Raw genomic sequence first — 22081 nt, 5'->3', positions numbered from 1 at the left:
GAATGAATGTAAAATCACGTCCTAAAGTTCCCTTTGTTGTTAGAATTAAAAACTGGATCTTGAGGAAACAGCTAGCCGCCTTTAAATTATTCCGGTTAGTACGTCACTGAAACCGCAATGCTATAATATTGAACAAATGTCAAATATAATTTTGCAGGTTTTGTAATTGAGAGACTGGTATTTATGAATAACGTTGTAAATACTGTAAATTTATTTTTGCTTAGAAGCTGATTCTTACGTCCATTGTGAAGTGCTTTGACGCTCACAGCGGATGGTGTAAAAGAAATAATTGCCTATAATTTGCAAATAAAAACGCCAATTCTATTTATCAGTTTAATAGATTTTCTCATAGCTTGAAAATCTCTCAATAGCATTGGCGAGCGAGCGCGTTTTGGCGCGAAAGTTCCCGCCGCTACGACCACAGGGAGCCCATTAGTGAGAGTTCCCCACATCATGATAGAATATAAAATTTATCGAACAACTTTACTTCTGTTATGAAAACCTGCATTTTAGAAGGTTTTTTACTCTAAGAGTAGCTTTTAGTTTAAAAGGTTCACGCAACATTTTTCAACATGAACTTTATTATGAGGTTTACACCTAGAGGAATATAAATACATGTTTTGAAAGTAAATACGGCGAGTTTCATCGATTCAGCCATTCCGATAACAAAACTAAAAACAACAACAAAACAGTAAAAAGAAAACAAATTACGAACTGAAAGAATATAGTTTACAGCGAAAGAAGAATACCTCCGTCGGAGGATGTATACTTTTAACACGATAGCTATGTATTTTGTTTGTTTTTTTTCTCAATACAAGTTGCCATGTTGTTCGCGTCGCAAATAAATTGAGGTAGTGCTTGTTATCGCACTGTCCCCCTCCCCCTCGAGGTTTTGTTGTAACCTCGTACTCGTAGGTTTTTAAAACCATAAAGCGAACCCAGTCAGAGCTGAGTTCAAAGGAGTCAGAGCTGAGTTCAAAGGTGGTATTTCAAGCCAGGCTTATTCTTTTATGGCTTTAACTTTGCCTTCTAACCATTCGGTAACGACTTTCTCGTTAGCTTCTACCCAGGCCATATTGGAGCGGATTTGTTCGATGGCTTTTCGTGTAGCTCTCAGTGAACCGAGGACGTCTTTGTGTTCATCGACAAACGCCAACACCTGAAGGAAAATAAAGACAATCTTAGGAAAAAGCAGGAAGTAAAGTGCATAGCATATATCCATGAAAAAGTTAACTAACAAAATTGTACAAATTAGTGCAAAGTTTTATAGGTCTACGGTCTATTGAGGTCTATTGAACTTATAGTCTAATTTGTGCAATGTCTTACAAAGTTTTTCACAGATATATATGGTATGCACTCTATAGCTGGTGTTGTTCTCTCCCAAATCTTATGCGACAGAAACGCGTGATCAAGACCCGTGGATCCTGATGATAGGGCGAAAGGAATCTTCCGCTTCTTGTCTAAATAGCCAAGATGGCAACAGTAGCGTAGTGCTCCGTAAAACCAGTCCCACAGGCTGAGTCGCGGCTTCGATTCCTGTAGACGCTACATGTGAATAGCGGTTTTGTTTGAGGCACAGGCAGCCCAAACAAGATTCCTGTGTATGGTTTATAAGGGAATGTATGGGAGTTATGATAAATTCATGACACTAAAATGGTTAACTCAAAAAAATTGCCTCAAAACTTGCTGCAGTTGTTGCTTTTGCTTTGTTCAGTCTTCTGACGAAGTTTCAGCGCGATTTGAGGCCGTTCAGAGGGTTTTTTCAAAATCCGCTCTTCTCTGCCTAAATAATGACCTCCGTAAAAACCGACATGTGAGTTGAGTTCTTCGTTCGTTTAAGGTGACTTAGCATAGTCTTTACTGTTTAAGAATATGTCATCAAAGATTAAAGATAAAAATACCCTTGCATAAGAACAACGAACCTGTTTAAGATGAAACTCTTCGTTAAATGCGCGTGTCATAGCTGAGATCATATAACCGAGTTCCATAGGGTCGTTGCCAATCCTATAAAACAAGTTAATGAAGTTAGTATTTTCTATATCAATGGCTGTTTAGTTGATTCACTGGTACTGGAAGCTTCATCAAGCGGTCGGTTCGTTCAAGGCGGCTCCAAGATAATTGTGAATTTTCAGTGTTTGAGCTACTGTATGTGCTCAATTCAGAAAGTATCCAAGTGTTTTTGACGCGATACGAGCGAGTTAAAAAAATCGCTAAATTCACTTACAATTTTAACTACCCACCCAATCTCGTACCCAGACCCTTTATTTCTTACTGCGCATGCTCGACGAAACAAATAATATTGCTATTTATTTCGTCGAGCTTGCGCAGTAAGAAATAAAGATTCTGGTGGGTACGAGATTGCTACCCACCTTTCATTGATCTTGTCAAAGTTTTGTCTATAATGGTCCCACACCAGGAGTCTTGCGTAAGGGTGACCAGACATGTAGGATAAGGCACTTGTGATGTCTTGTGCGCGGATTTTGCTGTCATCCAATGTGTACTGAAGATACCTGACACAAAAATAGCCATTAAAATAGGGCGCCTTCGTGTTTCTGACAGCTTCAGAAGCTGCACGTCTTTTCGTTAGATTTTCTTCCGTCTATGACATTTACATGTTACGCAAAAATAGGCATTATGTTAGAGCACCTTCTGTGCTTCTCTGATACAGACAGCTTCAGAAGCTGCACGTCTTTTCGTTCGAGTTTCTTCCGTCCATGACATTTACATGTTACACAAAAATAGGCATATTAGAGCACCTTCTGTGCTTCTCTGATACAGACAGCTTCAGAAGCTGCACGTCTTTTCGTTCGCGTTTCTTCCGTCCATGACATTTACATGTTACACAAAAATAGGCCTATTAGAGCACCTTCTGTGCTTCTCTGATACAGACAGCTTCAGAAGCTGCAAGTCTTTTCGTTCGCGTTTCTTCGTGACATTTACATTTTACGACTTGAAAACGGCCATGCGGGTGGTATGTATTTAACAAGATTTCTCATTAGCCACCTTTGTTATACCACCAACATGGCCGCCATGTCTTTGTCCTTTAACTCGAGCCAATGCTCGCAAATCGTCGGTTACGCTAAAAAGTGAAGCTCTTTTTTACAGTATTCTTGGGGTGCGTTACGTCATAGCCGCCATATTGGTTGGCTATACAAAGCATTCCTCACTAAGTTTCTCTTGTGAGATCAACCAACATGGCGGCTGTTTCATTATTATACCTCAACTGAAAGGATTTTCCGGTCACGTGGTTGCACTTCAAGAATAGTTACATACCTGGCTTGAAGAGGCACCTCTCGTGTACCACTTAAAGCATGCAACATTCGGGATTTTTCTGTCGGGTCGATGGATTTTTCGTATTTGTTCCATAAGAATTCCCATTCATCTTCGCCTCCATATTTGATGGCCGTGTGATAAACAACGCCACGAATGTGGGTTTCAATGGTGAACCTGTGTCAAACGATCAAAAACAATTTTCTTTAGAAACAGGGCAACTAAATTCCATTACTGTGAATATTTTGATCTTTTGAAACGAAAACCCTGAAGCAGAAATGTATGTGTGACTGCGGGTTTTCGCGGGCAATATCCCGCAGAAGTGATCAAACATTCAAACCCATTTTACAACAGCTTTTCCACAGGTAGACCAGTATATATTTTTTGTTTCATTTTCATTACCAACAGGTTTTTTAGGCAACTAAACTTATTTAATACTGTGGACATTTTTATTCGTTTAATTTGAATTAGTTTGAAACGAGAACCCCATAACAGATGTACGCAAAGACCTCTATATCTTACTGCGGGTAGACTACGGGAATTGTTGTGCAACTTTTCCATGTTATGACAAAACGTCCCTCAAATGTCCCGCAGAACTGTTCCCAAAACCATAGGTATCCCAGTAAATATAAATTTTTGCTTGATTCAGTTCAGGCGTCGATCAGATAATACAACTTACTTGTCATCTTGCATCCATTTTTGGAATTTTGCTATGCAAGCATCCAAGGTACTTTTATCTCCATGGCTGGCTAGAGACGACAAGACACTACTGCGAAGGTACCTAGAGGAAGAAAGGTTTCCCAAAACCGTGAAAAACTGTCACACCCATTTGCAAAACTACTCGACCAACACAGCACAAGACTAGATTTTTGGCTCATGTCAATCAAATAAATATTAGCTCAGATTGTTGAAAATTTGATTGACGGGGAAGCAAAAATTTGAACCAGATCGTATTGAGCTGGTAATGTAAAGAAAGCTTGGTACTTGTTTATAAACCATTTTCGAGTTCCAAATTACCGCTGTGTTCCTTGATTCCATACTCATTTAGGCTTAGCCTCATATCAGTGTCTAAATATTCACTAATACCAATGGTAAAGAAAAAGTAAAAAAATGCACACTTTGAAATTCCACGGACCTTCACTGGAACACGTGATTATTCTATACAAAAATCGAGGCTAATCCTGAGCTACAGAAAACTCAAAACTCTTCAATCTTTAAGTGTGACTTCATCGAAATGGAAAACGACTACGGGGTCGAAAACCAAAAGCAGTTCTATCGACAAAGATTTTCTGGTTGACAATTTCTTCATGGCAGTATTTGTTGTTCAAAGTAATAATTGTTTTAGGTGGAGGTTAAATCAACGAGAACATTTTCGCTTAGTTATTTTAGTGGTTTTTGTAAGCAATTGGACCCGGAAACACGACACAACTTAAAAACTCTGTTGCACTTTCGATTCAAGACAGACCTCGTTAGTTTCACGAACATGGGTAGGACTGTAGAGCAGCTAAACGTTTCCTTGCGTCACTAATCAAAATGAACTTACTTTTTAAGGATATCGCCCTTGTCTTCCCATCCGACATACTCTTCCAATGGCTTGACTTTGGCTCTTATGTATTTCTGCATTCAACAAATCCACATCGGTACGCTTTAGTTCTTCAACAAGGTATTACAGATAACCAATCAAAAGGACCTACAACCCCTCCCCTTACCATATCCCTTTTTTCTACCCAAAGTTTGCTTTGAGCTAATACTGGTTATGCAGGTTATGCTTACAAAAAATAATTCGTAAGGGAAAGATAATGCTCCGAATATTTAATTTTATTTAATTCCCTTTCACAGTTCCCTGCGCCATCTTGAAAGGTAGCCGTGCATTTGCATCGAAGTGAGATGAACGGTGAGCTTGTAATGATAGAGACCTTTTTTAACACCTTGGACAACTATTACTATGTGTCTATCATTGCAAGATCACCGTTCGTCTCGCTTCGATGCAAATGCACGGCTACCATTCAAGATGACACACATGGAATTGTGAAAGGGACTATAGGAATTGATTTTAGATTCCAAAGGATCTGCATGAGATTTGAATTACTTAGGATGGTGTCCAGATCTTCAAATTTTTCTAAGTTTTTGCTCTCTTCCTCTCTCATGTAGTGTATAAATTACAAAAAAAATCTTACATTGTAGTTCGAAAAAGCAGGCTTCATACTCAATTGAGATCCAATGAATCCAAGGCTGGACAGAGCTGTTGTCCAAGGGATGTAGTCTCTCTCCTTGTCGAGGTAAGATGTTAATTCCAAGGCAGTCTTTAAGTCAAGATAGCCTCCTCTGAGAAGATAGTAGAAAACAAACCGTGAGTACTGGTTCTCTATAGTTTTTGAACTCACATGAGACCACAAACTTTTTTATTGGATGCGTCGAAAACACTGAAGTCTAATTTTGGGATGCTTACCATTTAAACCAAGTCTTAAACCGGTCGGAATGACACATACTTTTTTTTTTTTTTTCAACAGGAATTTCGGGTTTTTCCGGGTAAATGGTAAACACCCCTTGCATCTAGTTCATCTTAATGCCAGAATGAGATTATATGAGCCGGCGTTAATTAGATGTAAGTCAGTACAACAATATTATAGGCGAAGTATTTCTTACCTTGCAAGGTTAAACGAATCGTCTATTAAACCACTTCTGTCAGTTTGTTGGAGTACCTGATCAAGAAAGAGAAAAAAGAATGAACACTCGATAAGATCGACGGCAAGAAAAGCAATTATCTTGTGTACAACAACATTCTTTTCCAAGGCAACTTGCGATTTTTAAAAATCATCTACAACAAAACCCTGGATATCAAGTTTGTTTTTATCCTCGACATTCCCATCCCTCAACGATCCGAGGAGCTGGTGAACCGTGAGAAGGTCCATTACTCACCAAGTGATCGTCGTTCAGTTGTTTGATCAGTTTGTTCCAGTTGTCCTGGTCGTAGTTTACTCGATAGTATCCCATCTGCCCTACGTTAGCTTTGATCCATTGACCTCCAGACGATGCATGCAGTGGTGCTGAAAATAACAACAATAAACGTTCAATTCTGGTCAAGGTGCGTTGGTAGCTCCTACAGTTGAAATTCAGTAGCTATCCATTCTTAATCCGACACCAAATAAAGGACTCTGACATCCGAAACATACACCAGGCTAGTTCCAACTAAAGTTTCTTTACACAGTGCCGAGCTAGTTTCCATCTTAATTATTCACTTGCTGTATTCCACACACGCAGTCCAAACTAGTATCCGATAGTCTTTTTCAGATATCAATACACTTTTCTTATAGTATCGTGGATGTGAAGCTAACTTGCATGGAAATAAACAACAAATCACACTTTTTCTCGATGGAATTTGTGGCATTTCTTTTGTATTTCCATGCTAGCCTTGAATCTACGATACTTTTGAGAAGGGTCCAAAGCAGCCGAATTGACGAAAAATTATTTTGCGATTGCAAATAGAGGGACTTAAGAGAAGATGACCAATCATGCTAGCTTCACAACCCCCCTCCCCTCCGTCTCACACGAGCAAAACCCTTTAGTTACCTGAGGTTTTGTTCATCCAGATGGTTACAGGTTTGTCTGCAGCATCTGCTGTCACGTAAGAAAGAGGTACGATCCAGGAAAAACTGAAAAACAAAAGAAGAAAATCGGATCGATGTGAGTCCATTGAGGATGAGGTGTTAGTTGTGCCCTGACTTCGATCAGCCCAGTCGAGGTTGTTTAAGAATATCGATAAACTGTATGTATAACCTCTTCTAGATTTAGTTTATACGTACGTTGACCACAATATTACTTAAGAATTAGTCGTACGGAGATTTAGCTAGATCTCCAGTCTCTTTAGATAGCCCTTTATTTGGGGGCACTATTATACCTACCCCTTTGCCTTGTCATTGTATCGTTTATCCGATGGGTTAATGTCCCTAAAAAACCTATTCTGTGTTGCCATCTTAGTCGTAGCTCCACCTCTCTTCTGTTGGTAGGTGTCCTTGATTTCAATGACTGGGTAACCTTCTTGTTTGATCCAAGTGTCCATGATGGCTTTGACGTCGATACCTTTGGCTACCTGTGGATATCAAAAACGCACATTCAACTCGTCATGAAGATTACTTAAGGTATTTTTTCTCATACTGTAGCTACTTGGTTTGGCAAGACATGCATCCATCCATCCATCCATCCATCCATCCATCCATCCATCCATCCATCCATCCATCCATCCATCCATCCATCCATCCATCCATCCATCCATCCATCCATCCATCCATCCATCCACCCACCCACCCACCCACCCATCCATCCATCCATCCATCCATCGTTACAAGTATTATAAATGATTCAATTGACTTACAGTGCTGAGCGCTGCCCACAGATCATCTGCCTCTGCGTTGCCATATCTGTGTTTGTTTAAATAGCGCTGCAAACAAAAATAAAGAATTTCTTTCGATGAGATAAAAGTATGTTTTAAGAAATCATTTTTGTTGTTGTTACTTACCGTCAACCCTTTTTTGAACGCTTTGTCTCCTAGAAAACCTCTCAACATGCGAATCACAGAAGATCCCTAAAAAGTAAATTAGGAATATTTAAAAAGGTAGGTGTTTAAAAAGTCCTAGCTCTAGCTTAGACTTATTCATTATTTCCTTATCCGACCACGTGTCATTCTCTTGAGAATCTTGAGAATATAAGATTCTTTGTTTGTGTTGTATCCAGATTCATGTGTCTTCTTATGCGCAACCGTTAAACAAAGACACGATACTCTGGGGAGTGAAGAATTACAAGAAGAATAAAATGGGAAAACATTACGCCCAAGTTAAAAAGGTGTCTATTGTACAGGGAAAGCCGAAATAGGTAAGATACCTTATTATATGATATGGCGTCGAATATCTCGGTAATCTCGCGTGGGTGAGTTACTGGTACAGAGATGGGATGTGTCTCTTGCATACTGTCCACTTGTAGAGCAGTCTGATGGGTATCTGTCACAAACTGATCAAGCTAGAGAAGAAAGAAAAATAAATCAACCATCGGGGAGTTAAGCTTTTTTCCATTGTTGTGCAGTTTTCTTATTTATTTGTAAACTTAATATGTATTTTATCGGTTAAATAAGTAAAAACTCCAGTTTCGAGTTATCTATTGCCTCAAAAGGTTTAGCCTCAATTTTGTGCAGAATATTCTTGTGTTCCAGTCAAGGTCCGTCAAGTTTCAAAGTGTTTGTATTGTTGAAGTTGTGCATTCTTTACTTTACCGGTTGGTATTTGTAAATATTTAGACCCTGATTTGAGGCTAATCCGCTGAACACAGCGGTAGAGTACGAGTTCTATTTACCAATACTCACCACTTTCCAACCTCTAGCGTAGTGATCCGTACCAATGTACTCTACATAGTTGGCAAACCCTTCGTTTAACCACAAATCATTCCACCATTTCATGGTCACAAGGTTACCGAACCACTGGAATAAACATACAATAATAATAACCATTCTTTGTCGGTTAATTTTGATTAATTGATTGACCTCTAGTACTATTTTGTAATGATAAAGGCAGGGGTGGATCCAGAGGTGGTAAAAGGGCGGGATGACTAGTCAGCCCCCTTTGCTCAAATTTCTCAGTGTATCGTTAATAACAGTCAACACCCTTTTCCTCAAATTCCTGGTAAAACCTTTGTAATAGTCAAACTCCTTCTAAAATTCCTGGATCCGCCTCTGAAAGGAGTGTTTTCTTCTCGAGATTCGATTAATTAAAACACATTACAAATTTAAATAAGATGTCTCATAAAATGAAATTTAAATTAATTTAAAAATTACTCGCTTTTTCGTTTCCATCTTAGAGCTAGCTATCTTCGTTTTAGTTGGCATCGGGGTTTTGGGTTCCAATTCCCGAACTTATTATCACACGTGATTAGAGTTTGATAGGTCTCTCCCTCGTTCGTGAAACTCACACCACGGCTGGAAGTCGAGCCTAGTTTCTCCCTTGATTCGAGGTTTTTTTTTCCTAGTTCGATGCACATTGTGACTGTCCAAAGCCCATATTTTAGCCGGGGCTTCTTACAGTGTTGATTATTCTTAAAGCAGTTTTTGTTTGACTATAAAAAATTCGGTGCTGTATTTTTGCACCGTGTGCACCCCGTGCTTATGCCGTGTTTCGGGTATTTGATTGGATGAAGAGTACATTCCCATGCAATGAGAGTGGTCTTGCGTATACCTTGCCGTGTTGGACCTTGTTCGTGCTATGAGCTTATCACAATCATACGAAAACTGTTCTAAAGTGTCCAACTTTTCTTGTTTTACCTGATGAGCGAGTTCATGCGACACCACTAAAGCAACATTTTGTTTGTCTGCTGCACTAGACGAAGCCCTGTTACTTAGTAGGTAATTCTCTCTGAAGGTCATTAGGCCCCAGTTCTCCATAGCACCAGCCGCAAAATCAGGCACGGCTATCAAGTCTAGAACAGCGATGGAAAAAAAGAGATTTCAGGTAAATTTTACCGTCCTGTTTAGTTTCAAGAAAGCCTTCTTTAAATGAAACACCAAGAGAAAAATGAACTAGTTCATTTTGTCTTGAAAATACTGTACGGTGATCTAAATGCATATCAAGCCGTTGCTTTTTTGTTTCCTTACCGATCTTTGGAAGAGGATAGGGAATGTTGAAAAACTTTTCGTAGTACGACAATACGCTTTTGGCCACACGCAATGAAAACTTCGTGTGCTCTCGGTTATCCTTGGAGGCCCACACACGAATCTAGGAGAAAGAAAATTAAGAGATAAAGTCAACACTGGAAGAAGAAATGGAAGTAGGACCAAGGACAAGAGAACAAGAACAAGGACAAGGAATAGGAGGAGGAGGAGGATGAGGATGAGGATGAGGATGAGGATGAGGATGAGGATGAGGATGAGGATGAGGATGAGGATGAGGATGAGGATGAGGATGAGGATGAGGATGAGGATGAGGATGAGGATGAGGATGAGGAAGAGCTAACATACTGCGTCTAACACCTACCTTCGTTCCTCTTTTCGTTTTCGTGGAAGTAAATCTAAAATCCGACACAATAAACGCAACCAGATAAGTACTCATCTTAACGCTCGGCTTGAAATTACTTTCCACGTAGTCGTCTGCGACTTTGACTCGCTTGTTGATCGGCATGTTGGATATAGCCCTAAAGTTCTTCTTGTGAGCAATGGTTATGTAGAACACAGATTTAAATTCTGGTTCATCGAAACAAGGGAAGGCGCCTCTAGCGTCTGTTGACTCAAACTGCGTTGTTGCTAAATATCTGGTAAAAAAAAAGAGGATTGTGTTTTTAGAGGTATGAGTTGTTTTCATAAGGCAATGAATCGAACACTTTTTAACATAGTTGGATATTATATTATGTATTCCGAAATTCTTTTAGAGGCGAAAGAAAATAAACGAACAAGCAAAATAAAAAATGGCATATTTTCACAGTTCCTACCTTATATTTGATTTACTAACCTGGTTTCGCCTTTCTTAGTCTTGTAAGAGCTCCTATAAAATCCCGCCATTTTGTTCGATATCAAATTACCAGTGAACGTTAGCATTACTGTGTAACTTTTCCCCGGCTCAAGATTATCCTGTGTTTCCAATAAAAACTGTTCATTTGCTTTGTTCTGCAACATTCGCAATACCTTGACCTCCTTGTTTGAAGAATCCAGAAGCTTGTAGTTCTTAATATCCAGTTTCTTTTGATGTAAGATAACGTATTTGGTAGGTTTGACACATGTAATGTCGATGGAAACGCTTCCATTAAAGTCGAAGGTTGAAGACAAATCTGGTCGAAGGTATAGTTTGTATGTTGAAGGAAGAATATCTTTTGGCAGACGAATCTTTTTGTAGGGGAATTCGTTCACCTTCACAGATCTTTCTTTTCGTTGGAAGGTATTCTTGATGGTCTTGATTGAAGACTGAAATGTCGACTGGACATTTTCCTTGATGTAAAGAGCTGCTCTTTTGTACAGAGAGACGTCTTTTTGAGAGCTAGACATCACTGCGGTACAGACAAACAAAGTCATTCCTCCGATGGCTATCACAAGAACTAATGAAATAAAGAACCATCGTTGACTGCAAACGCTTTTTCTCCCTTGATTAGCCATGTTAGGAAACGTTTTACACGACGTCGATCTTGGAGAAATCTTGGCAGAATTTCTGGTAAACGACAGGTAAACGAATTCCTCCCTCTGCCTTACTTTTCACCACTATATTGTCAATATATTTGATTTTCCAGAAACGGAAATATTTTTGTATAAGTATTTATTATAGACTCTGTCACTTTCCTCCAGTTATATAGATTATTTCAGCCGTAGAATTACTGTTTAATGTTGGAATAGCATCTGACGAGACAAGTGTGGCACCTGTTGATTTTTCAAAGTTGAGACCTAAAATGTTATCTCATTGGATACTTGTCTTGAACAGGTCGTTAGGTCAAATTAATATTTAATGATTGGCCGATTTATTGTAGCATTGACGCCAATATAGCACTAGATTTCTCGTTTTTCAAGTTATAAAAACTATGTCCTTGAGTTAGGAGGGTAGGAAAGGGGTCGTTTGACCGTTTTTTTTTAAATTGATGACTTTTTTTCTCGTTTTCCATTCTTCTCATATTCGCTTATTTTTTTAAGTTATTATTTAATCCTTTGTTTTCTTTCTTTTCTACATTCCTGTTTTTCTTCAATTTTTTTCTTCTGGAGAGAAGACTCACACCTGTTGGTTTCGTTTGATATTTCTATGGGCTACCTGTGTCTTTACCTAACCGCGACTCCCGTACGAATAACAATCGCGAATAATTCGTACGGGAGTGAAAAATGTTGGTAAATATTCGCTGAACCGCGACTCCCGTACGAATAACAATCGCGATTGTTATTCGTACGGGACTCGTCAGATTAACAAATAGACATCAGTTTTTATGTGTCTGTCCTCTTATTGACGATAAATTGCGTCATCACATTGTCAAAGTAGTGTTCATTCTTCACTTTACGGGTTGGTCTTTCCAAATGGTCTTGTACCGTTGGTATTGTAAATATTTAGACACTCTATACGAGATTTAGCCAAAATGAGTGTGGAATCAAGGAACTCGAAAATGGTCTATAAACAAGTACCAAGCTTTCTTTACATTACCAGCTCAATACGATCTGGTTCAAATTTTTGCTTCCCCGTCAATCAAATTTTCAACAGTCTCAGCTAATATTTATTTGATTGACACGAACCAAAACCCCAGTCCCTGTGCTGTATTGGTCGAGTAGTTTTGCAAATTGGGGTAATGGTACGAAATACTAAATTCATTAGATATCAGGAGGTGATAACTAGTAGAGTACTAGCTGCATTAAATATCAGAATGATTGTTGAACGTTGTAACTAAAATTGTAGTTTATTAACATCTTTTTGACTATTTGAGTGGAAAATATAATGCATTGCATTAATATTCAGCATGTAAAGCATGCAACATGCTACCCTACTAAAATGGCTTCTCCTTGTCCTTTAATGTTTCTCATGTCCAAGTAAATGGAAGCATGTATGTTTATCGAAGTATTATGATGGAAGCATAAAAATGGAAGCGTGTGCCGTCGAAGTTCCTTTCAGCCTTCTAGTTCAGTTGTTCTTCTTATCAGGAAATCTGAAACCTTCTGTTCGTTGTCTCTCATCCACGCGATGTTGGTACGAATGGTCTCCTTAACTTGTTTGACAATTCGCATCTCACCAAGGAAATCCCGATGCTGCTCAACCAGGGCTTCAAACTAAAAACAATACACAGGAACATAGTAAAGCCTCAGTGGCCGAGCGGTTGAGACCTCGTCTAGCAAACGAAACGAGACGTCAGTGGTTCGAGTCCCGCGAGAACCCAACTGAGGCAGATTTTTCAGTCTGCTTATACACTCGATGTAGCATACACTTTACATAAAGAACATAGTTATTGATATTGATACGGATGTTTCAAAACAGGCTAGATATTTCGCTATTGCGGCTTTCCATATTCTGCAAACTCGGTAGCTACAAGCTGCAGCCTGAAGTTTGGTTTTTTGGCTGCTGTCAATCAAAGATGATCGGTCGGTACCTTTTATGTTCTTGACTGGCGGCAGTGAACAACAAGTCGTTGGAATTTTTGAGTTCGCAGATATGGAAAACTGTAGAAATGAACCCATTGAAATAAGGCACGTCGTTGTTGTGTTTATTTCCGCGATACATTAACATATTAAACATAGCATATATTTCAATAAATTAAAAAAAAACTAACTTCGCGAAGCTGAGATTCCTCGTTGAAGTCTTTTGCCACCGCCATTAGCATGCTATCAATGCTAAATTGGTCATCCCGTCCAACTCTGCAAAACAGAACCATATTTTGAGAAAATACTTATAACAACAGCGGTAGCTCAACAAGTCCAGATTTATACATGGCCAGGAAAACGTTTCATACAAATTCATGGTGCCGATTCCCCTTAGTTACCGACCGTTGCTATGTCCCATAAGCTTAACAAATTAGCTAGAATATCTCAGGATTTAAAACTTTGATCGCGGAAAATTGATTACAAATTGTAAAAAGTTTTGTACGAGGCTTTTACCCTTTCACGAATCACTGAGCATTATGCACGAAGCCTCGCATTGAAACCTTTGTGCGTGACAAGCGAAGCATATTTTTTTGATCTTGCACGAACTTCAATAGTAGTGGTGTAGCAAAAAGTTCCAATAGAATACATTCTTACCTGTCAATAATCTTATTGAAGTTGTCCTTAAAGAACTCCCACGTATGAGTTCTGCCATACGCATGCCCCGCAACTTTATTTATTACCGTACTCACATCTTGAGTCTTGATCTTGTTGTCATCCGACGAGTACCTTAGAAGTCTTGATTTGAAAACATTAACAGTATCCCAGTCAGTGATAAAGCAAATAAAGTGATTGAAGGGCTGAGGGAGGGGTGGGAGGGGGGGATTGTAATAGGGAGATGCGAAGCACAATAGACTAACCTCTTTCTAAGATTAATATTTAGCGCGCTAGAGAGAGCATTCACTATGGTTTGTTTTTCAGTGGGATCGATGGAGGTTTGATACTGGCCCCACAAGAACTCCCATTCTGGTTCTCCTCCGTGGGTCACTGCTGTTTGGTACACAGGAGTCCGCAAGTGTGCAGCAATGGTTTTTCTGCGTTCAAACAAGGAAAAAGGCAAATTGCTAATAAAATATCTTTCATAAAATCCCGAGTGTATATTTGCAAATGGGAGTGATGAGTATGGCGGGTATGTGGGTGGTAGCTGGTCATGTGTGTAGGTAGTATGTGAGTGTTGGGTGTGGCAGGGTATGTGGGTGGTAGCTGGTCATGTGTGTAGGTAGTGTGTGAGTGTTGGGTATGGTAGGGTATGTGGATGGTAAATGGTCATGTGTGTAGGTAGTATGTGAGTGTTGGGTAAGGTAAGGTTTGTTGATGGTAGATGGTCATGTGTGTAGGTAGTATGTGAGTGATGGGTAAGGTAGGGTATGTGGTTGGTAGATGGTCATGTGTGTAGGTAGTGTGTGAGTGTTGGGTATGGTAGGGTATGTGGATGGTAGATGGTCATGTGTGTAGGTAGTGTGTGAGCGTTGGGTAAGGTAAGGTTTGTTGATGGTAATGGTCATGTGTGTAGGTAGTGTGTGAGTGTTGGGTAAGGTAAGGTTTGTTGATGGTAGATGGTCATGTGTGTAGGTAGTATGTGAGTGATGAGTATGGTAGAGTATGTGGATGGTAGATGGTCATGTGTGTAGGTAGTATGTGAGTGATGGGTAAGGTAGGGTATGTGGATGGTAGATGGTCATGTGTGTAGGTAGTGTGTGAGTGTTGGGTAAGGTAAGGTTTGTTGATGGTAGATGGTCATGTGTGTAGGTAGTATGTGAGTGATGGGTATGGTAGGGTATGTGGATGGTAGATGGTCATGTGTGTAGGTAGTATGTGAGTGATGGGTATGGTAGGGTATGTGGATGGTAGATGGTCATGTGTGTAGGTAGTATGTGAGTGATGGGTATGGTAGGGTATGTGGATGGTAGATGGTCATGTGTGTAGGTAGTATGTGAGTGATGGGTATGGTAGGGTATGTGGATGGTAGATGGTCATGTGTGTAGGTAGTATGTGAGTGATGGGTATGGTAGGGTATGTGGGTGGTAGATGGTCATGTGTGTAGGTAGTATGTGAGTGATGGGTAAGGTAGGGTATGTGGATGGTAGATGGTCATGTGTGTAGGTAGTATGTGAGTGATGGGTAAGGTAGGGTATGTGGATGGTAGATGGTCATGTGTGTAGGTAGTGTGTGAGTGTTGGGTAAGGTAAGGTTTGTTGATGGTAGATGGTCATGTGTGTAGGTAGTATGTGAGTGATGGGTATGGTAGGGTATGTGGATGGTAGATGGTCATGTGTGTAGGTAGTATGTGAGTGATGGGTATGGTAGGGTATGTGGGTGGTAGATGGTCATGTGTGTAGGTAGTATGTGAGTGATGGGTATGGTAGGGTATGTGGATGGTAGATGGTCATGTGTGTAGGTAGTATGTGAGTGATGGGTATGGTAGGGTATGTGGATGGTAGATGGTCATGTGTGTAGGTAGTATGTGAGTGATGGGTAAGGTAGGGTATGTGGATGGTAGATGGTCATGTGTGTAGGTAGTATGTGAGTGATGGGTATGGTAGGGTATGTGGGTGGTAGATGATCATGTGTGTAGGTAGTATGTGAGTGATGGGTATGGTAGGGTATGTGGGTGGTAGATGGTCATGTGTGTAGGTAGTATGTGAGTGATGGGTATGGTAAGGTTTGTTGATGGTAGATGGTCATGAGTGTAGGTAGTATGTGAGTGATGAGTATGGTAGAGTATGTGGATGGTAGATGGTGACTAACTTTTTTGAGATGAGTATATCTAAAATACAGACAGACCACATGCTTACGTCTCGTCTCTCATCCAGGCGCGGAATCTCTTAAGACTCTCAGCGACAACTTCCTTATCACCATGGTAACCCAAAATATAAAGAACAGTTTGGCGTAGATTGCTAAAAAGGTAATTCATTAAATAACGATCAAATATTTGTTGTCGAATGCCCAACGGCTGTAGTTCGCCACAGATCACGGTTTAAAACTTGCGTTTATTTTTACCACTGAAGGTTTTACAAATTAACTTGTGTTCTCTCTCTCTCTCTCTTACCATATAGAGCACGTGGACGTTACGTCATATCCACCATTTTTAATGACGATAGCATTCCTCGTTAGCTTCTCTTGTTAGATCAACCAAGATGGCGGCTGTTTCATTGTTATTTATATCTGGAGGAATTTTGAGTCACATGGTTGCACACACTGTATTCTTCATGTATGCATGTTCAACTTATTTAGAAAATTGTCTTAACTGGGAACTTCAACCATATTAAGCTGACAGAGGAATTTTTCAACTTAGACGTGACGTCACGTACACCTGGATCTGACAGGATCTGAGGTGTTAGTTTAACCAATCAGAGCGAGCGTTATATCGTCCTTTTTGTAATAAAAAAATGAGATCAGGATTTTGTCTCACTTACCTTTTCAGCAAATTGCCGCTGTTGTCCCATCCAACGTACCTCAGCAGAGGTTTCATCAACTGTCTCATATATTTCTGGTAATAAAAGGCGTAAAATTACGGCTGTGGTTTTATTTAGATTTGATCGAGAGACCATGAAGGACATTTCATTTTATGATTTCACGTAGATTGGATTTGTTTCTACCTGGAATTTAATGTGAGCCAGTCTCAAACCAAGCATGTTTCCAATGTAATTCAAGTTTTTGACCGAGGAAGCAAATGGGATGTAATCTCTCTCATTACCGAGGTAAGAATTTATATCAAGTGCAATATCCATATCTAACAGCTTACATCTGTAAAGATAAAAATATTTAGTAGAAAACAACAAAAAACTTAAACCCATATCTGCATCTGCTTGTCTGTAGGGTCAGCGGTCTTTGTTAAGAGTTAAGGAAGACCGCTGACACGAGCAATTCTTTGATCGAAAAAAAAATGGAGCAATTCTTTGATCGCACGTTACGTCATAGCGTTCATGTTGGTTTTATTTAACAAGCGATTGCTGTTTAGCATCTATTGTTAATCGAACCAAGATGATATGATATGGCCGCCATGGTTTTGTCTGTTGACCCTCTTGGGAATACTTCAGTGCAACCCATGAATTAAAGTGCTCATAAACCTTTGCACAATATTTTCAGAATTGATTCTTTAGATAGTGAATAGTTGATTGTGAAAATATTTCGTCATTTGAATGTTGGGTCTTTAAGATACGAAGGTTTATATTCATAAGGGATCATTTAATATACAATACTGCACTCGTTCTGGAATACAGTATATTAAAAGCATCACCCTTTTACTCGTGAATCACGTAAAGCGTCTTACAAATTTGTTTTCAAAAAATGTCCAGCGTTCAATATTAAAAGTTGCCACAAAATAACTCAAATCCCTTATGTTACGTCATAGTCATTAACATATTGGAAATATAAACCTTCGTATCTCAAAGACCCGACATTCAAATGACGAAATATTTTCACAATCAACTATTCACTATCTAAAGAATCAATTCTGAAAATATTGTGCAAAGGCTTATAAGCACTTTAATAGTAGCTAATGAGAAAATGCCCTGCCAGCAAAACAATAGCCGATAGATACACAGTCAAAGCCCATTTCCTTGCGCACTTGTTTTAAATCCATTACATTTGTTTCAACCACATATAGTCTGAAAATCCGTATAGTTCACCGACCAATCCCGATAGCGTATCATTGGAAGCTTAATTACCAATACTTTTTTACGTTGTAATAAATTCAGTTTTTTGAACGATTTCTGAGATACCTTGCTAAATTGAAAGCGTCATCAATTAGTCCACTTCTTTCTGTGGACTCGAAGACCTGCAAGAGACATGTCAATCACTAAGCAATATATTTAAGATTACGCAACTCAGACCCAGATAGACAGTCAGTCAGACAGACAGACAGGCAGACTGAAAGACAGTCAGTCAGACAGACAGACGGACAAACAGAATGAAAGATAGGAGTATAATTTTACGCGCGAGCATAGTCTCGGAACGTTGATATAAAACTTTTACACTCGTTACAACCCACCTCGTGATCGTCCTTGAGTTGTTGAATAAGGTTTCTCCAGTTCTGTTCGTCATAGTTGACTCGATAAAAACCGGTTTGCAAGTAGTTTGCTTTGATCCACTTCACACCAGACGGGACATCGAAAGTCGCTGTCGTCAAAATGTGAATACAAAAACAACGATTTTTATTTCATTCTTAACCGGTTCTGCTTGGTTCGGGAGTTCCGCCATTATGAAGAAAGCAAGACCAAGCTAGACCACCAAGTGATTGAAAGGAAGCTAATTCTTCCCATCTTCATTCTGAGTTTCTGTGGATGCATCAAGCATTTCCCGCCAAAACGTGCGCGCTCGTCGCCCTCTCTCAATTTGGCAAGCATTTCCCGCCAAAACGTCCTCTCTATCTCCGGCCGAGTTCTCATGCTCTCATGCACTGAGTAATCGCCGTAATTTTTGCTTTTGGTTTAGTAAAACTGGGATCAGGAAACTATAATCGACGACAACATTAATATAAGAATATGGATAAGACCTTTCTGCTTTGATAGAATTTACCTGAAGTTTTATTCATCCATGTCGTAGTTGGATTGTTGGGGAATTTTGATGTCACTGAGGTCAATGGCACGTACCACTCTAATCTAAAACCACATCAATCAAATATCGATTAGTTATCGATTTATTTTCACGCAAAAATCCCATCGAAATTTTGAGTTTTTTAGACAGATTCTTATGGAAATTTTCACCCGGTTTTTCAATCTTTAGTAATATAAACTACATGTTTTGCCATATTTATCGCTTTTTTTGAAAAACTTATTATTTTTATTTTCTGAAAAAGAATACAAAGTTACAAAATACAGCTGAATAGTTAGAATACACTATAACATAAATACAACAAACAAATTAGGATTTAGGATACATTCGAAATAGGCTACGTATGCATTGACTGGAAGTTTAATTTTGGCAAGCCATTTATCAGGCATGTTTCTCATACTCATGAATGTTTAATGAGGAGAAAACAAAGCAAATCACTACTGTGACGGTGGTTTGGAAATGTGTTCTTAATTTGCATTAAATTTCTTAAACTTTTTCTTTGATTTTCTCCAAGAAATATTCATGAGTATGAGAAGTAATTTCAAACACTTGAGAGAGTTCTTCCTCCGATTTCCAAACACCTCAAAGTCAGTTAAAAAACTCGGCTGCGCCTCGTTTTTTCAACTCACTTTTCGGTGTTTGGAAATCGGAGGAAGAACTCTCTCGCGTGTTTGAAATATTACTTGAAAGACAAATTTACATAGTATTTTTACAAAAGCATGAGGATGTTTTGACTAATTTGCATACGGATTAAGAGCATGCGCAAACGTTTTTTCACTCGTGTTGGTACTCACCCTCTAGCTTCTTCTTCATATCCTTCATCAGATGGGTTCAAACCATTCAGGAACCTGGTTTGTGTTGCAGTCTTTCTGGTTTGGCTGTTTCCATCCTTTTTGATTTCGATTACTGGGTAACCTTTTTGGTAGATCCAAGTATCCATGACAGTCTTGACATCAATGCCTCTCGCCACCTGCAGTAAATTAATGGAGTTGCAATTGAGATCGGTATTACTGCTATTTTCTTAAACATGCAACTCAGTAGCTGCGAGCTGATTGCTGAAAGTTGTTTTTTCGCTGCCGCCAGTTAAAAATATGGAAGGTACCGACTACCCCGCGAGCAGAGGATTTTTTTGAAACCGTTGGGAGATGGGAGAGGGTTTCAAAAAAATCCTCTGCTCGCAGGGTAGGTACCGACTGATTCGTTAAACTAAATTTCAGCGTGCAACTCTAGTTCGCATGTTTACTATGTTTTAGCGTCCATCCAAACAATTGGTAGTTTTCCCAATGGAATAAACAGTGTCCGACCAACAAACTCAAATTTATAAATTTTTTTAGTTAATCACGGTACCTTCAGAATGAATTGATTCTAAGACAGACATTTACTGTCTTCAGCAATCGGTGTCTGTTCCATGCTGGTTATAACGCAATTGCAATTGTTTATTATTATATACCTCGGTAAGCGATTTCCACAGATCATCTACCTCAGCATTGTCGTACTGATTTTCTTTCAAGTATTTCTGCAATAACAGTCACGTTATGAAAGTTACGAGTTAATTTGGTCGGCGCATGTTCGCATTGCGCGCGCTTAAGAACCGCTGAAATACAATCGAAAGCTTAAAAATGTTTATACCTCCAAGCCTTTCTTGAAGACGTCAGCCCCGAGAACGGTTTTTAACATTTGAAGAACAGATGAACCCTGAAAACAGGATAAAAAATACTTTACCCCACATCATGCCTCTGATTTAGCCAAACCTCAAAAGCGTGTGGATTTCGCAACAATTTCTGTCACGCAACGTTTTCCTCCCCACGAATAACGTTCGTGACATTGAGTGACAGAAACTAAGAACGTCTGCGTTGGAGGCTACAAAGATACATGTTATTAGAAATGATTTATCATTTTCTCAAACATGGCTTCTTGTAATGAACACCCACCTTATTATATGAAATCGCATCGAAGATCTCGTTAACTTGGCTTGGATTGGTTACTTCTACAGAGACTGTATGGGTGGTTGCCAGGCTGTCTTCTTGTAGGGCCGATTGTTGTGTCTCCATGACGAAAAGGTCGAACTGAAATGAGATAGACGACACAACTCAAATTAGAAATAGGGTAATGTTCTCGTCTGAAATGGCAAGTTAACGTTTTTAGTAGAAATGTGGGTAGTGTTTGCCCTACACTGAAAGCTGATACGAGATTCCTGAGATTCATTCAGCTGAGCCATTCTCAGTTTTCTTTTCGCGCGCACGGTATTTCCTTTTATTGAATGGTGGATTCTAGTGAACTTGTTGCAGTAGCGTTTTACGTGAAAATTATTTTATATTATCTCTGTATACGGATGTAGTTTACGCACCGCTTTCCAGCTCTTTGCATAGTGATCTACACCCAAGTACATCATATAGTTAGCGAAAGCTTCATTCAACCACAAGTCGTTCCACCATCTCATCGTCACGAGGTTTCCAAACCACTGTACGCCGATATTTAAAATAACAGAAAGTCATTAGTTTTAAGGTCACTTTTAATTTTGATGATATAATGCCAATAATTAGTATTGAACTCAAACCAGGTGATCTCGCCTCGAAGTGCGCAAAGGATTATTTATCAAATAGAACAGTTCCTAATACCCAGTCTCCTAATTCATAATATCGCACGGTAATCAAAATGGCGGCTGGTGACTTATTAAGACAACCACACCGATTTCGCTTACTTTTATAGCATTTATGCTTTGTTTTTATTAATTTTAATTGCTGATAGGGCAAGAAGAATCTTTTCTGGTACAAGAATTTTTTAAGGTTAACTTGAAATACCAAACACCCACTCGATTCTGACTATGTCAATGACAAGAGCTATTTAGCAATTAGCCCTCGAGCATGAATGGGCTATGAATCAATGTTCCATGAGGCCGAAGGCCAAATGGGCCTTTCACTCCTAGCCCATTCGTACTCGAGGACTAATTGTTTCAGTGAAATCTAACTAGTCGGTCAAATATTAAGATGCAAACAAGTTTTAAATTAAAGTTAAATTCAATTATTTTGGCTTTCAAAGCCGACGCTTTTTGCAATACCTGATGGGCCAATTCGTGAGAAGTAACTATAGCAATCCAATACTTGCTATTGGCGGTAGCTGAAGCCTCGT

The 22081-nt window shown here is 39.3% G+C and overlaps 2 protein-coding genes across 2 annotated transcripts; both read right to left on the bottom strand.

Annotated features, from left to right (window-relative positions):
• Positions 1 to 562: 562 nt before the first annotated feature.
• LOC116297746 (glutamyl aminopeptidase) lies at positions 563 to 11583 on the bottom strand. Its single transcript, XM_031706028.2, has 19 exons — positions 10755 to 11583; positions 10284 to 10557; positions 9905 to 10025; positions 9575 to 9729; positions 8624 to 8737; positions 8149 to 8283; positions 7787 to 7852; positions 7643 to 7708; positions 7173 to 7360; positions 6841 to 6923; positions 6190 to 6317; positions 5917 to 5972; positions 5448 to 5595; positions 4814 to 4887; positions 3950 to 4051; positions 3274 to 3447; positions 2370 to 2510; positions 1923 to 2004; positions 563 to 1159 (listed from the first exon to the last, which is right to left on the bottom strand). Exons 1-19 carry the CDS (start codon positions 11390 to 11392, stop codon positions 1001 to 1003), a joined length of 2904 nt encoding a protein of 967 aa, XP_031561888.2. The 5' UTR covers positions 11393 to 11583; the 3' UTR covers positions 563 to 1000.
• Positions 11584 to 12644: 1061 nt separating this feature from the next.
• On the bottom strand, positions 12645 to 21392 carry LOC148909690 (aminopeptidase A-like). Its single transcript, XM_089033442.1, has 15 exons — positions 21300 to 21392; positions 20884 to 21018; positions 20582 to 20647; positions 20403 to 20468; positions 19747 to 19922; positions 18917 to 18999; positions 18390 to 18517; positions 18121 to 18176; positions 16996 to 17143; positions 16813 to 16886; positions 16192 to 16293; positions 14257 to 14430; positions 13994 to 14134; positions 13528 to 13612; positions 12645 to 13030 (listed from the first exon to the last, which is right to left on the bottom strand). Exons 1-15 carry the CDS (start codon positions 21390 to 21392, stop codon positions 12872 to 12874), a joined length of 1686 nt encoding a protein of 561 aa, XP_088889568.1. The 3' UTR covers positions 12645 to 12871.
• Between the last annotated feature and the right edge of the window lie 689 nt (positions 21393 to 22081).

This window comes from Actinia tenebrosa, unplaced genomic scaffold (genome assembly GCF_029948245.1).
Source record: "Actinia tenebrosa isolate PJP-AT-01 unplaced genomic scaffold, QUT_ActTen_1.0 PGA_scaffold1__47_contigs__length_23844297, whole genome shotgun sequence".
NCBI classification, from domain to species: domain Eukaryota; kingdom Metazoa; phylum Cnidaria; class Anthozoa; order Actiniaria; family Actiniidae; genus Actinia; species Actinia tenebrosa.
This window is presented reverse-complemented; position numbering and strand designations above follow the sequence as displayed.